Below are 15,753 nucleotides of genomic sequence, written 5' to 3' on the forward strand. Positions count from 1 at the left end.
AAACAAAATAAGAGAAGAGAAATCAAACAGAAATGCTATTAGATGAGTATGTAGCACGTGTCAGCAAAGGAGTATTTTTTCTCAAACTAAAAAGCTTAAAAATGCTCAACTGCCATGAGTAACTGGCCCCCAGCCTGACACAAGCCCATTTTCTATAACCTTTTGAGCACATCCCATCAGCCAATTGCTCTCTGATCACATTATGTTTTTGTCATTGGTCATAACACTAATGAAAAAGCAGAACAAGCTCACAGGTTCTTTTTCGTTTTATAAGCAATAATAATCAATTTATAGGCTACATCCAGAGATCTGCATATTGCTAAAAGTAATTTATAACATGTCACCTCTACTGTGACTAATTAGCACCAACTGGTCATTAGTATCCAGGAAATTCTTTTTTTAAAGTCAGTGTTATTATTACAACAAGAAGCTGAGAGCAAGAAAAGGATTGTGTATGTTTTGTTACGATTCAAAAACAAACGTATTTTGTATTAAAAAAAAAAGACTGACCTTAATTTCTTAGAAACATCTTGAAAATAAAATGAAATAATCAGGCTGGTCAGCTTAATCACTGTAATTGTAGCAACTATTCCATGGTAAACAGTAATAAAGTTACAAGTATCTTATCTATATGCAAATATATAATCTAATGAAACTTAAAGACTCGTTAAGACTGCACATAAAATAAGTGCTAGCCTATGCTTAAAATTAGTTAAGTGCTACTTTTGTTTCCTGTCTGGCAGTGTTCACACATACAGTAAACTTATTTCCAAAACTCATGTAACTCAAAAAATGATTCCTGATAAACCCATTTTCTTCACTACATATTTTCATTCACAGCTTTGCTAACCTACATGCACCTTCTTTATCACTTATTTCACAGAACTGTAACACATATTATCTTGGTATTAGATATAAAAGCAGGGGAATACTTAATTGAGGTGGTATAATTTGTATCTGTGGCATAATTCTGTATAGAAGAAGGGCATTTTTTTTCTCTACAGAGAAATCTGAGCCATATTAAAATATGTACATGCAAAAATATACTACTAGTATTTATTTTTATAAATAACTTATCTGCATGTGCTGAGCAGAAAACATAGATAGCATGATTCCATGTTGGTATCAATCTTCACTCTTATTTTGAAAATGACTTTAAGACAGTCCATACCACTGAGGTGAAGTTTTATTGACTGTCTGAGGAAGAGCTGATTCACATCACTTTTCATGTTGTCTTCTGCTTTGGCAATGTAAGAGCTCAGTAAAAATTTTAATCGGGTAAAAGCACAATTTGAACAAAATAAACTTCTATTTGCTAATTCCGTTTTTTTTTTTTTTTTTTATGGAATGGGTTGCTCAGCTGTTTAAAGTTCTAGAGCTCTTTATACACACAGGAAATGATTCTTCAGTGCTTAAATTCAAGCTATTTCTCCCCCACTATTTCAGTCTATGAGAAAAATATGGGGCAGTAAAAAGGCTGTTAAAACAGTAACAGAGATCAGCAAGAACTAAAAATGTGCATATTCTTATCTGGAAAATAATTCAAACTCATTTTCATGAACTTGCATGCTTAGTTTATATTGCTAAACAGTTTGCTAAATTGTTTGTTGACAGCTTTCAAAGTTACAGACTTAATAACAAATGTTTTTTCATCTTGATGTTCCATTTTTTTTTTGTTATTAATCACTGCCCACAGCCTTCTATTTATAAGAGGAAAACATGGTTAGTCTCGGGGGACTCTGGCCTCTGCTATGCAACCAGGTCCTCAACCAGCTTCAAAGGTATTTTAAAACAATTAGCATTTTCAAAAGTGGGCAATTCAAAATTGTGTGTAATTTGTCAGATCTTGCCTTCTTTTCCACATTTTTCACCTCATAGGCCCCAGCAGTACAACTTTTTTTTTTTTTTTTTTAATTAGGAAACGTACTTCATAAAGAAAACTGGACAAGAACACCACATATTTGTCAATTTGACATCTCAAAAGAATGAATGAGGAATTAAAGTGCTATGCAGTGTTCAGTTGCAGGTGTTCAAAGGGTCTGCATCCCTGAAGCAGCTTGATTGTGTTTGCCAAAACAATTACTTAGCTCACAGAATGGCTGAGGTAGGAAGGGAAATCTGGATGTCATCTGGTTCTGCTCCCCTGCTCAAGCAGGGACACCTGGAGTTAATCCTCTTCTGTATCTCAGTTAAAAACAAATAATTTCTCTCATTTCCAATTACCAATGAGAAATTTCAGGTTTTGGACTAAAAACTATCTGTATAGCTAAATACAATTTAAGTATTCTTAGTAATTCATTATGGGTCTGGAACCGACATGCCATTTTGCAACTGTCATGTGAGTGTTATAATCTCAAAATTTGTTTTATCTCCTATAAAAAATAAATAAATAAACTTCCTGTATTCTACTTTAACAACTTTAAAAAAAGCAAACATTTGTCAAATGGGAAGGAAAATGTAACAGCAGACAAGGCATAAGAAGCAGAATTTTGTATGTGTTTTCTCACATAACTTAAGGGTAGGAGGAATAACTAATATTTGGCTATATCATATATATTTATGATATTTATATTTTATATATTAAAAAAGAGAAAAAACACAGTTTTTTAAAATCTGTGAATAAATCCTCCAGAAGGCATAGGAGATAGGCCATATCTAGAGGCATTCATCAGTTCAGTAAATGCAGTTGCAGTTTATACTTTACATTATTCCCTAGGATGACAGAGCTCCTGTTATTGTGGTATATGTTGATATACCTCAGATAAAGAGGATATTTGAGGGGTTCAGAAGGAACTTCTCTGAAGACTAGCTTCCACAGTACATTTACACAATGATGCTATTGATATGTACTGTGGTTTTACTAATGAATTCATTATCGTCATCGCAACTTCCAAGATAACAGGGAAAGGCATTTATTTTGATTGCTTCCCTATTTAGCCTATGAAAAACAGGGATCATATTTCCAACAGCTTAAATTGGATTCTACCTTGTAACCCACACTTTTTAAATGTATACTGCATCACAGTATGCTTATAGCTAAATCATTATGCAGTTATTTTGTAGATAATTAGCTATATTACTTTAGGAACTTAATCATAAGTTGCGTATATGAAAATAAGCAGGCCAGAAATATGGTTGAAGTATATTGATTCTTTTCAAGTTCAAAAACCCAGAAAACAAGCTACCATGCAACATAAAATGAAAACTCCGAACGATAAGACATAAACGATTCAGAAAGACAGAATTTAATTTGTTTTGTATTTCAAAATTTTGAAGACAGTTCTCTGAAAAACATTGTTTCTAAGCTGAAACTTTTACACTTTCTTCCCAGAACTTGCAATTCACCACTCTTGGTCAAAAAATTTAATGTTCAACTTATTACTCCTATTCAATTTTGATTTTTGTGCTTTCAATATAAATATATTTTAAAATTGAAAAATTTTTAAGTACTTTTGGCTAGTATGAATAACAATAAAAAAACCAATAATTTAGGTTTTAGTTAGAAAGAAGAGATCTGTTGCTGTTTTTCCCCCCACAAAAAAAGATGTGTGATACTGGCTGATAATCATTCAGACATAAGCTGCATTAAGAAAAGTAAAATTCAAGTGAAAATAAATTAAAAGCTGATCAAGTATTAATGAGCGCTTTCAAAAATAATCAGAACAACTGATATGATTTCAAGGGTATAAAAAGAATTAACTTCTCTTAGTCTGTCTCAGTATAAGGAAGGAAAATTTACCACTTATGAGAAGTGAATTAATTTCCCTAAATACAAGTCTAGTGTTTACTTATTTTTGTATTATTTAGAATATAAGAACTAAACAGTACTTCAGTTGTCTGTTAATGGTAATAGGCAAAGAGGAATAAAATAACTTGAAAATTAAGAAATTTATCAATGAAACCAATTATTGATCCGACAGTCCTATACCTCTATCTTTATACTCCATTAATGCACAGTGAAATTGTTCAAAACTATAAATCTCTTCCAATAATTTAACAGGATAAGCAGATCTCTCACAATAAACAAATAATAACTCACTGGTAACTTAAGGGCTAATAATTCAGATTTGCCATTTTTGACATTCTCTCAGGTGAGATATTAAGAATGTTCAAGTAAAAAGTTTTGTAAAACATTGGTATTTCTTATGACCAGAACTAATAACAGTGGTCAAACCAGGGAAATTTTAATTTCATTGTCCTGTTTCTTGTACTGAGTTTCTCACAAGTTAAAATGCAAGCAGTCCACCGAACAGGACCAATTATGATAACTTAAACTCTGTAAGAATAATTACAAATTCTACTCCCCTAGACAAGAGCTCCACAAATCATTAAGAGAGAAAAATGCTTTCTTCATATGAAAAACAACTTTGTAAAAATGAAAAGAAAAAAAAAAACTAAACTAAAAAAGTCATTATGATTAATTATTTCCATGAAAATATTCTAATTATTTGAAATCATCAAAATAATTTTTTTCTGTATTATTACTCTAATTTTTGAACTTTCATTTGACTTTTGGCGATCTCCTGTATATTGGTCTTTCTGGTTTTTTGTAGAAATTATTCCATTTCAGTATGAAGCATTTATTTTCACTAGTTCAATATGAAGAGCTCTCATTAGTGTTTTCCACATGACGCACAGAAAGTCTTGAAATGGCTTGATGAGATGAAAGTTCCAAAAAACAGAAAATGCAGGAGCCATTCCTATCGCATTTCTACAAATTTTCTTTATTTGTTCTCTCAATGCTTTCATTTTCTACTGTTTCATTTAATCACACAAGCGTGCCTATTTAGACCTCTTCAGTGCTAATCCAAACAGAAAACAAGCACTGAACCATGATACTTACCTAAGTAACTGTGAGCTGGTTTTTCTTCCACAACTTTGATTCTCCTTGCTCCTGCAGGTATCACCAAAGCTTCCACATAACCTAGACATAAGACCAAATGTCCAAATGTACTAAGTTAAATAGAACTCTATAGAAATGTACATCTTGCATGGTTTTTTTATTTCCTCTCTCCAATTCTGTTTTTGAAATTTAGAAAGTTATAATTTGTATAACAATGGCATTCAAAAAAAGATTATAGTCATTAACAAATGATGATACTGTGCCTTGTACATAATATATATAGTGTGATATAAACATTTAAACATATTTTAACAGTGTGGCAGAATAAAATATAGAGAGAATTAGCAAGGAATACACTGGGTCTAGGACAGATGAAACCACGTAACATAATGCTATTATCACATCAGGCAATGGCAAAAGAATTCTCAATTTCATTCCACAAGAAGAGAAAATATGATATCATTAGAAAATATATATATAAAATCATCCAACTATTTTCTTTTTTTTTTTTTTTTTTGTATTTGTATTTTGTATTTTGTATTTTGTGATCCTGCTTTCTTGCTGTAGTGTTCAATTGCTGCTATGAATGACTTTGAAGTATGTTATTACAGTTAATGTAATAAAGTTATTGTAGTACATTAAAATTGGTTCCATACAGTGTGGGAAAAGACATGTTTAGTTTTTAGTAATTTGTTTAGTTTAGTAATTTGCTTTAAGTAAAAAGAGGTGAAAAGGCAAGGCAGATGGAAAATACTGTGTTATAAATAAATCATATTTGAGATTATCTAGGTGAACTTCAAATAGTGGGCTGTAAAACAAATTTTTATTCTTCCAAGCTATGTAATTCTGTCTAGGATAACACTGAGCATTTACAGAATCTTCTCAACAAACTGGAAGCATGATTATTAAGTAACTGCAAAGGATCATTTATATCATTTCTTTAAGAGCAAATAACACTTTCCATTTATTGCTATTATTGACATTCCAACTTCTTGAGAAATAAAACAACACAGCTGCGATTAGATGGCAATACTATAATATTATGGATTGACAAAGAACTCTGAATGATTCTGAGAAGATTTTGGAAATTCACATTAGCTGTAAAAGATTGCTGACACGCTGCTATTTCTACTAGCTGTCACTTCCTCTGTAGTATAATCCATGGTTTGGGATCCTTGTTCTGCACTACTTTCAGCTTAAGATTCCAGAAGAAACATCTGAAGATTATGACTTTTGTTTTTTAACTGATGATTGCATGAATGAAATGCATTAAAGTCCATAACTGTCCAAGAAGATACTGTCTGATTTTAATTACATTATTTTATTATATGATTTACTTACTGTATTGAAATTTGGTGCATTTTATACACCACAAACAAAAAGTCTAACAGCAAACAAATGCTGAAAACAATTGCCCAAACATTCTTTCAAAGGAAAGACTTAAATAAGAGAAGGTATACATGGTGCATGATTGAATTCACTAGGATATCAGTCTTTCACTCTGTCAACTGTATGGGGCCATAGTCAGTCATCTTGTTCAAAGAACAAATCATAAGACTGTCTGAAAATCTAATATTCATTCTGCACCAGAAAATCTTTTTAGTTTTTACATTATGTTGCCATTAACATAAAATAATGAAAAGATATGACTTCTCTACACATTTGACTTTATAATCTCTCAATGCTTCATTTAATGATACCACTCTGGGTAACAAAAGATAATTTGGATATTTATTTTGAAGAATATTACATTGATCTAAATATTGTAAGAATTCACAATTTAATTACATACTAAACACACAAAAACAATACTTTGCAGATTTCTAGCAATCTTTTCTGTGAAATAATATGTCTCTAGGGTAGATAAATCAGATAATTTGCTCGTGTATTTTGCAGCATTATAGAAATAATCATTTACTTTTATGTTAAACATTGAACATGATTGGAGTGAGATTGATTTCAAAAATATCTTTTGTAGATATCTCAGGAACGTGATTTAGCAGAGCGCTGTTAGAGTTTGGATAGTACGCTTAGGTTGCAGTTGGTCTTGATGATCTTGAGTGTCTTTTCCAACCTGAGCAACTCTCTGATTCTGTGATTCTAGTATTCTAGATCTGAAACTGATAAACTGCATCACTTTAAAAAAAAAATTTATCAGTTCTAGTACTCAGAGTAATCAAAATAACACGTTTTTGAGCCTTGTAAATAATTAGACTTACCTGCTCCTCTGGTATGGTTAAAGTCACCTTTAATGACCTTGCAAGACTTTCCATTACCATTGCATACACCACAATGATCTTCACGAGCCAGAGAGCCTATAATACCGTCACAGCCAAATTTCTGTGGAGAAGAAAATAAAGCTGTTTAAGTAATGGTCTACATTTGTTATAAGGCTGCAGATATATCACACCATTTTTCAGGATGACCTAACATTTACAATTCAGGTTTGATGTCAGGCCTCTTCAGAATGAGGGTTTCACTATTGGATATCTTGATATCTGTTCTATACTAACTTCTCCTGTGGTTTTACTTATGGTGCACTCACTCTTCCTATATGCTTGACCAACACTACCAGCTGCTCTCCAAGATGAATCTGGCACAGTTGAACCACTATACAAAACATTCCATAGGCCTTCCTCCCCAGTGACCTCAGTTTGTGTTGTTTTAGTATTTTTCATTCAAAACACGGGAGGTTTTTTCTCTCTCCCATAATAATAAAGTACCGTCTTCAGTTACTCCGAATAGCATGTGAACATACCTGGAATGTAAGTATAAAATTTATTTGTATTTTATGGAGTATTTGGTTTAGTATTAGAAGTATTTAGAGATGGCATTTACTAAAGAAGCACTCTTACATTACTAAATTAGAGGTATTTCTGTCAAGTATTATCACTGCTCTTGTCAACAGAAATAGAGTTAATATGAAGTTCATTTAATATGAAATAAAAATCTTTTGAAGACCAGAAAGGCCAACACATGGTAATCTTGTGCGCTGTATAACTGCACCTCATTAAACCAATAAAACTTCAGCACTGTTTGATAAGTGATGAAGATAAAAACTAGGCTAAAAAGGAAATGAAAAATTCTTGTAAGAACAGAAAACATGGTCTACTACAGATCAGCTTGTTTTCAAGCATGTGAAGATTGTTACTTCATGTTATGCAAACAATTCTTAATAGAACTGTTCTACTGAAAAGAAAAAAGAAAACAACATTAACGGTTTATGGTATTAGGGTTCCAAGAGCTGCGTATCTAAAATGATATATTTGGAAGATTTAAATACCTAACTCGACAGCTGTAGACCAGAAGTTCTTTATTATCTGTTGTTCGAAAAGACAAGCTAAAATGTGGAAGATACAAAAAATTTATATTTTCAAATTCGATTAGCAGATATCTCTCTGACTCTTGATATATCAAGAATACAATTCAGTCTTTGATGGGTTTGGCTTCAGGCTTTTTTTGTCTTTATTAGCCAGACAGATATGAAAAGTGGATAATAAAACAAAACAACAGGTTTTTCATGAAAAATGGACTATATGTCCTCTTTGTGATCTCCTATAACTGGTGAGCAAAAAACCAGTTCAGTGAAGTATTTAAGTATTGTGTAATTGTTGCACACAGTCATTTGAGAAAGACTTATTATACATACACATCTGCATTTGCATGGAGACATAGATGCATGTATGCATCTGTAAGCTAACTTATTATAGCATTTAGTGATGAATATGTATTAAAGGTTACTTTTTCTGCTGAATTCAGTGTATGCAATGAGAAGTGGATCAAGCTAAAAACAGCCCTGAGGGATTTATATGAAAGAGTTTCTATATGAGGCACTATAAAAGTGTCAAAAGAACTTCTATAAACTAAATGAATTTTCAGGACCATAAACAGAAGAAGCCCTCTGTTTTAGTTATCTGTAAATTATAATCTTTGGCTTATTTGGATGTAAAATCTGTACTGTTGACAGAATTCAGCTCACATATGCAGATCCCATAGCAACATTTCCCATTCTATTGAAAGCTGTGTCTTCACTCAACTTTAGAAGATGAATTCAATTATCCAATGTGCTGCAGTTTGTTATAATCAGCCATACGTGGGATACATATTCCTGCAGCTAAATCTTCAGCAACTTCAGATAATGTGATCCAATGAGTGAAAAGAGTTAAAATATTTTAGTATGATACATAAAGAAACATTCAGTCTTGGCCATGCATTTTGCAAAATTCCATCAGAGAAGTAACACATATTCATAACAAATACTTGCACCCACACACATGTACATACATATCCATTTTCTAAAGAAGTAATTTATACCTGGCATCTACCATCTGCACAGATGTCTAACCCATGCTGGCCACAGGAAGTCCCATCCATCACCTTTTCTGTTAGAAGAATGGGTTGATCCTTTCCAGACGGTGTACAGAATAAGGCACATGGCTTTTCTTTAGTAGCAATTCATAGAAAAAAAAAGAGGTCGTGAAAGGTCAGTTAACAAATAAAAAAAAAATCAACAGTATTTTAAAAGTTGATTTATACTTATCTTTTCAGTATGAATCTACATTAGTATAAGAAGTCATCTCAGTTAATGAGGGGGAAAAAAAAAAACCAAACCAACACACATTTTCTGTCCTTTTCTCATGTTTGTAGAACTCAAGTTCTTTTTCCTCCTAGAACATACTTCTGCTTTAAACTTGGCTTACATCATACTCCTGTCATGTTCATTGCTACAATTAAGAATACACACATTTCAACTGATGGAATATTTTGGTTGTAATCTATACTTTCATTCTACTAAACTTCTGACAGATCATAAATATTGGTTAAAAAAGAAAGTTAACACTTTCCAGATTTTCTAACTATGCAGGTCATAGAGGGAAAAAGGAAAAAAAAAAAAAAAAAATTGAGTAACTGAAACACCCTGGGAAGAAAAATATAAGGATTTACCAAGTCCACATTTTAAAAAAAGACAAAATACTGAACACATTCTTTCTAACGTCTCTACCACAGTCATGTAACTTTCTACTACATTTCTACAGCATTCTGCAAATCATTTTCATTTTGAAAAGAATTAAAAAGAAATTTTATCTACGTGGCTATGTATTCCACAGGGTCATCATTTATAAATAATGAAGTTTTTTCTATTACTGCCAAAGTAATAACAAATAAAATAAGTCTCCTCTCAGTGGTCAACTGAGTACAAAATCACATAACTTTTTATACTTTTAATCACAAGTGCATTAACTCAGAACTCTTTTCCAAATCTTTTTCAGATTCTTGAAAGGATAATGTCAATCTTGAAATTGAAACTGATTTCATTTGGATGCATTCTACACCACTCATACTTCATGCTGACTTTTAGATTCCTGGAGTGCATTTTTATTAGTAAATTAAACAGTTCCAGGAAACATTCAAGGGCACTAGAGCTCTACTGTCTGTACAGTTAAACTGTAAAACAGTCTGTGGCACATTTTTTGCCTGTGCCATCTAGCACTGGCTGGGTCTAAACTAGAAATTGCCGCTTGAAAAGGGCCATTTCCAGAAAGCAGCTTGGATGCTACCATGTTTTTCAGAGTGTTAGATAGCTGAGAAGTATGGACACAGGCCTTCTCTGCCAGCTCACTTGCAAACCAGAGAGCAGTCTGGGCACATTTAACATACTAAAATTGACATAGCTCTGGGTATCTCCAGGGGAAAAATACAATCAGATGTGATCTTTTTTGCTAATACATGAAGCCAGTTAGACACAAGCCACCTCCAGTTCAGAAGCATGAGACTCTGCCTGAGCTTGTACATTCTGCATTTCTGCTATACTGCTTAAACAGTAAAGTAAAAGTCACCTGGTATCTACAAGAACTGCATGCATCAGAATTCTTCAAAAGAGTACCTTAATAGCAAATTTACAAACTACAATTTTTTAAGGACACTGAACTCAAAAAGACAAAAACAAACAAAAAAAAACAAAAACAACAACAACAACAACAAAAAACCAACCAGAATCAAGGAATGATTTATGTTGGAAATGCCCTGAAAGATGGTCCAGTTCCAATCTGCCTCCAGTGTACAGGGACACCTTCTACTAGATCACATTGCCCAAAGACCCATCCATCCTGGTCTTGAACATCTTAAGGTGAACAATCTAAAACTTCTCTAGGCAAAGTAAAAAATTACTTCATGATGTCTAAATTAAACTTTCTTTATTTTTAAAGCCATAACCCCCTGTCCTTTCAGTACAGTCCCTGGCAAAGAGGAGCTTTTCATCTTTCTTGCAGATCCACTTTAGATACTGGTGGGCCATTGTGAGGTCTCCTCAGTGCCTTTTCTCATCCAGGCTGAACAATCCCAGGTCTCTCAGGCCATCTTAATAGTAGAGATGCTGATCGTCCTCATGGCCCTATAGCTGACCTCACTCAAGCAACAGCAACTACTTTCAACATGGTGCACAGTTCAGTCCTTGTAAAGTCCAGGAGGGAAAATATCTAAGGGTTTGGGAAAAACGAACTTTTGTAACACTGGCATTATTCAGCTTATATCCAGTTTTGTGCCTCCTTAGTGCAGCTTAAGCCATGAGCATGCTTGATGAAAACAGTCATCCATTCTCAATGGAAAATGGGAATGTGTTGACATTTTTCATCAGATGACTGAATTATTCCAAGTCAGATTGAAAATTTATGATCCTTAGGATACATGTCAAATGTTTATGCTCTAAAATGAAATTTAGTAAAATAAAGCCAGATTGATTCAGTAGATAAGGGCCTTTCAAATACATGAAGAGAATTTTCTTTACTCTGAAAGAAGAATAACAAGTTTTCATTGTGCCACCTTCAGTCTTCTATATAATCTCATAATTTAGAGTTAAAAAAATCTTCTTTTAGATGGACATATGTTCACCTAGGTTTGTTGTGTAGGATAATAACTTCACATTTTTCAGGATTCAGCAAAATCTGTCCTTTGTAATGCTTGTGATAATTTGTCTTGAGGGAAATATCAATGGCAATTGAATACTTACAGTATTCTCCTGTCATTCTTGGCACAACTTTACTACTAGTTGTAAAGATTCTTAATTTCTCAACTTAACTGTTTTCAGTCCTTAACTCTTTCTGCTTGCTTTTCTTCTGTTGTTGTTGTGTTTGGTCAGTTCATTGGTTTGTTTTCATTTTGCTTTTGCTTTTAAATTATTGCTATTTATTAAAGAAAGTATAGTAACAATTTGGGAAATGTGAGAGATGTCTTTGACTTACCATTATCAATGACAGCCTGCCATTGGTGCACATGCTTCTGATATGAAGATCTGACACTGAAAGCCTGGCACTGCCAGTCTCTGAAGGCAGGCACGCCAGCAGGACAGGAAGGATTTTCACATATTCTATACTGCATCACGGGGCCATGACACTCACCTTCAACGCCCAGACTAGAAATGATGGCATAAACATAGTCATTTATTATTAGCAATATCTATAAACATACAGCACAACTTGTTTAAGATAAACACAAACAATTTAAATAGCAGTTTTATTGATGACATAATATTAAAAAATCAGTCACAATAAACTCACAGAACATAGAATCACAGAATCACCCGGGTTGGAAGGGACCTCAAGGATCATGTAGTTCCAACCCCCCTGCCTAGCAGGGCCACCAAACATACACATTCAGATCAGGTTGCCCAGGACCCCGTCCAACCTGGCCTTGAACACGTCCAAGGACGGGGCATCCACAACCTCGCTGGGCAGCCATGCATGTTTGACTTCTGTTTGGACTGGCTGCATTACAGGTAATGGTGCTAAACCATAACTTACACTTGATCCCAAAGAAGCACTAGTATTTCTAGGGATGTTTAACACAGAGAATCTTCATTAAAGTTTTGGTAAAGCTCAGGTGATTTTTCTATTGTTGCTTTCTATTGTTGAACTGAGCCAGGAATGCAAGTGAAAGGACATATAATGCCTGCCTTAATAGAGATTTGTTACCTCTCCATTTTTTTTAACATATGTTGTGTTACAAAATTTAGGCAAAACTCTTTTTCCCGATGTATAAGTTGTGATTGTAGGCATTAATGAATACATGCAGAATAGTGAACTGCAAAAAATTGGAGTTACTTACCGAAAATGTTGCCTGGAAAAATGAATTTAAGTGAAATTGAAACATCATTAAATTCTACAAAGTTTTTAGGCATGCTATTGGAAGTAGTATTTAGATGGGAGGATATAAAATAGCCTCTTTTCAATCTAAGGACTCTGTTAACTATTGTTTATTAGCATAGCCATATCCAAGTTTTCCTTATGGCTCTCTATGCATACATCCCTCTTAATTCCTCTGTCTTCTGCACTCCTTCCCTTTCCTTTCCTTTTCCCTTTCCTTTTCCCTTTCCTTTTCCTTTTCCCTTTCCCTTTCCCTTTCCCTTTCCCTTTCCCTTTCCCTTTCCCTTTCCCTTTCCTTTTCCCTTTCCCTTTCCCTTTCCCTTTCCCTTTCCCTTTCCCTTTCCCTTTCCCTTTCCCTTTCCCTTTGCCTCTCCCTTTGCCTCTCCCTTTCCTTTTCCCTTTTCCTTTCCTTTTCCCTTTCCCTTTCCCTTCCCTCTCCCTCTCCCCTTCTCCTTCCGCTTCCCCTTCCCCATCCCCTTCCCCTTCCCCATCCTCTTTCCCTTCCCCATCCCCTTCCCCTTCCCCTTTCCCTTCCCCTTTCCCTATTTTTCTTTACCAAAATGAAAAGACAAGAATTATGTACTGGCACTCTGCAAGTCAAAAATTACACATTTAGTTTTCTCTTTGATCTTCAGGTGAAGCTATAAACAAAAGCTTTAACATGCAACTAAAAAAATCAAATACTTAGTTCATCTAAGCCTTTTCAGCATTCATTACTTATAAGATAGCAATATCTTAATGAGGTTCTGTACTGGAACAATTTAAATTCTGTTCAGAAAAATAGAATTGGAATCCTGAACTTATTTTTACCCAGGACATTTGCGCTGTCGACTGCTGATTCCAGTGTTGCAAGTACGGCTGCAAGTGCTCCACATGCTCCATTCCCCCTCCATATGTTCCACCAATGTTGTCCGATTGGTACATTCTCCAGCCTTACACCACTAAATAAAAATTCATCAGTTAGGTAAATAAATCAAGGTATATGCAAAACAACTCACTACTCCACAAGGCAGAATCCAAATATTTTGTTCAAAAGATTTCATATTAGTCAGGAGTATCTCCTCCTACTGTTTTCGCAGCTCTCTCTCCTGTATTAGTGATCTTCCTCTAGCTCTTTGTCCAAGTACCGAGTGCAACTCTTGTCTACAAGCTCATGCTGAAGTTCATTTTCAACAGAGGGTTCCTCTGGAAAAGAAATGGTTTCCAGATCACACTGTCCACTTTATTTGTGGCTGGGCCCTGCTTAGGAAAATGCTTCTGGGTCCAGCCAAAACACATTGCAGGGATTGCCCATTTGCTGAATCAGATGATCACGGTACTGTGTTTTGGGCTGTGCCCCCAGCTTGATTGGTTCACTAGTATAGGTATAGCTAGTATTTATCACTGATAATCCAGTGACAATTGTAACATGAAATTCTATGAGTAACATGAATACTATGAATTGGAGAAAAAACAAGATTTTTTCACAACTTGCATTCAAAGAGACAGGAATGGAATCCTCCATAGACTAGTGCTGAAAAAGTCAACTGAACTTCTAACATTTATTTAAAGAAGTCCAGAATACCACCTCAATAATCTTGTATTTATCTGTCATTTCCCATGATAACAGCAATTTCTCACTATCCAATCACAATTCTTATGCTTTGTAGCCTATGTCCATATCTTGTGACAAGCACTATACATTTGCAAAACACTAGTACTTATCAATTTACACCAGCTGAAAATCTTTTTCATTGTGTCCTGGTTTCAACTGGGACAGACTTGATTTTCCTCATAATGTCTGATATGCTGTGTTTTGGTATGAAGATAAAAACAGTACTGATAACACACTGATGTTTTAGTTGCTAAGTAGTGCTGTACAGAGCCAAGGACATTTTCACTGCATTTCAATTTCATTTTCTCAGCTTCTTGTACAGCCCTTCCAGACAGGTGAATGGGAGGCACAAAGAGCCAGGAGGGGATAGATCCAGGACAGCTGAGCTAAACTGGTCAAAGAGATATTCCAACTGTATAGAATCATGTGGAGGAAAAAAAAAAAAACAAGAAAAAAAAAAAACCTTTTAAACTGAGGCGACTTGGCCACAGCAGTTGCTGGTGCTCAGGGACTGTCCAGGCATCGGTTATCGGCTGGTGAGCAAGTGGTATTTGTATCATTTGTTTTGTGTATACATATACATATGTATCTAGTTATTATCATTATTGTTATTTCTTTTCTATCCTACTTAACAGTTTAAATGTCAGCATATGAGTTCTACCTATTTATTTTTCTGTTCTGTCTCCCATCAGTGGGTTTGGGTCAGTGCTGGGATCAGTGGGTTTGGCTGCTTGTCACGTTAAACACATGAAATATGAGATCTCCACAATTATAAAGCAATAAGGCTATAGCAGACAACAAAGAATTAACGTCATTGACTATGAACTTAACACATTTATCTTCACACTCTAGATTACTGGTGTTACTATTTAATAGATAAAGTACATCACAAACTCATATCTTGAAAGGAACAAAACATGTCAATAATAAAGACAATAAAGACCTTTGTAACTTTTATAAAATAATTCTATTTTCTGCACTGTGTGCAATAAAACCTTGTCTAGCATTAAATTTTACCTACAGTTTCTAACTGATCAATTGAGCTTAATTTTCTGCCCTAAACTATAGCATTGCAATCATAACATAATTTACCGAATTTGAGAAGTCTTCATAGAGCTGTTTAAATTTTTGCATTGAACACACAATCAGAAACTACAAATTTTGTAATTTGATATTTC

The 15,753-nt window shown here is 34.1% G+C and overlaps 1 protein-coding gene across 1 annotated transcript in view; it reads right to left on the minus strand.

Moving 5' to 3' along the window:
* The window catches only part of ADAMTS19 (ADAM metallopeptidase with thrombospondin type 1 motif 19), a 158,228-nt gene that overhangs the window by 33,095 nt on the left and 109,380 nt on the right, over positions 1–15,753 (minus strand). Inside the window, exons 12-16 of the mRNA XM_052700979.1 lie at positions 13,792–13,922; positions 12,082–12,251; positions 9,158–9,285; positions 7,063–7,183; positions 4,844–4,924 (exon numbers count right to left, since the gene is read on the minus strand). Of these exons, the coding sequence (XP_052556939.1) occupies positions 4,844–4,924; positions 7,063–7,183; positions 9,158–9,285; positions 12,082–12,251; positions 13,792–13,922 (631 nt within the window). The remainder of the gene's footprint in view (positions 1–4,843; positions 4,925–7,062; positions 7,184–9,157; positions 9,286–12,081; positions 12,252–13,791; positions 13,923–15,753) is intronic.

The sequence above is a fragment of the Tympanuchus pallidicinctus genome, unplaced genomic scaffold (genome assembly GCF_026119805.1).
Source record: "Tympanuchus pallidicinctus isolate F22 unplaced genomic scaffold, pur_lepc_1.0 scaffold4, whole genome shotgun sequence".
NCBI lineage: Eukaryota > Metazoa > Chordata > Aves > Galliformes > Phasianidae > Tympanuchus > Tympanuchus pallidicinctus.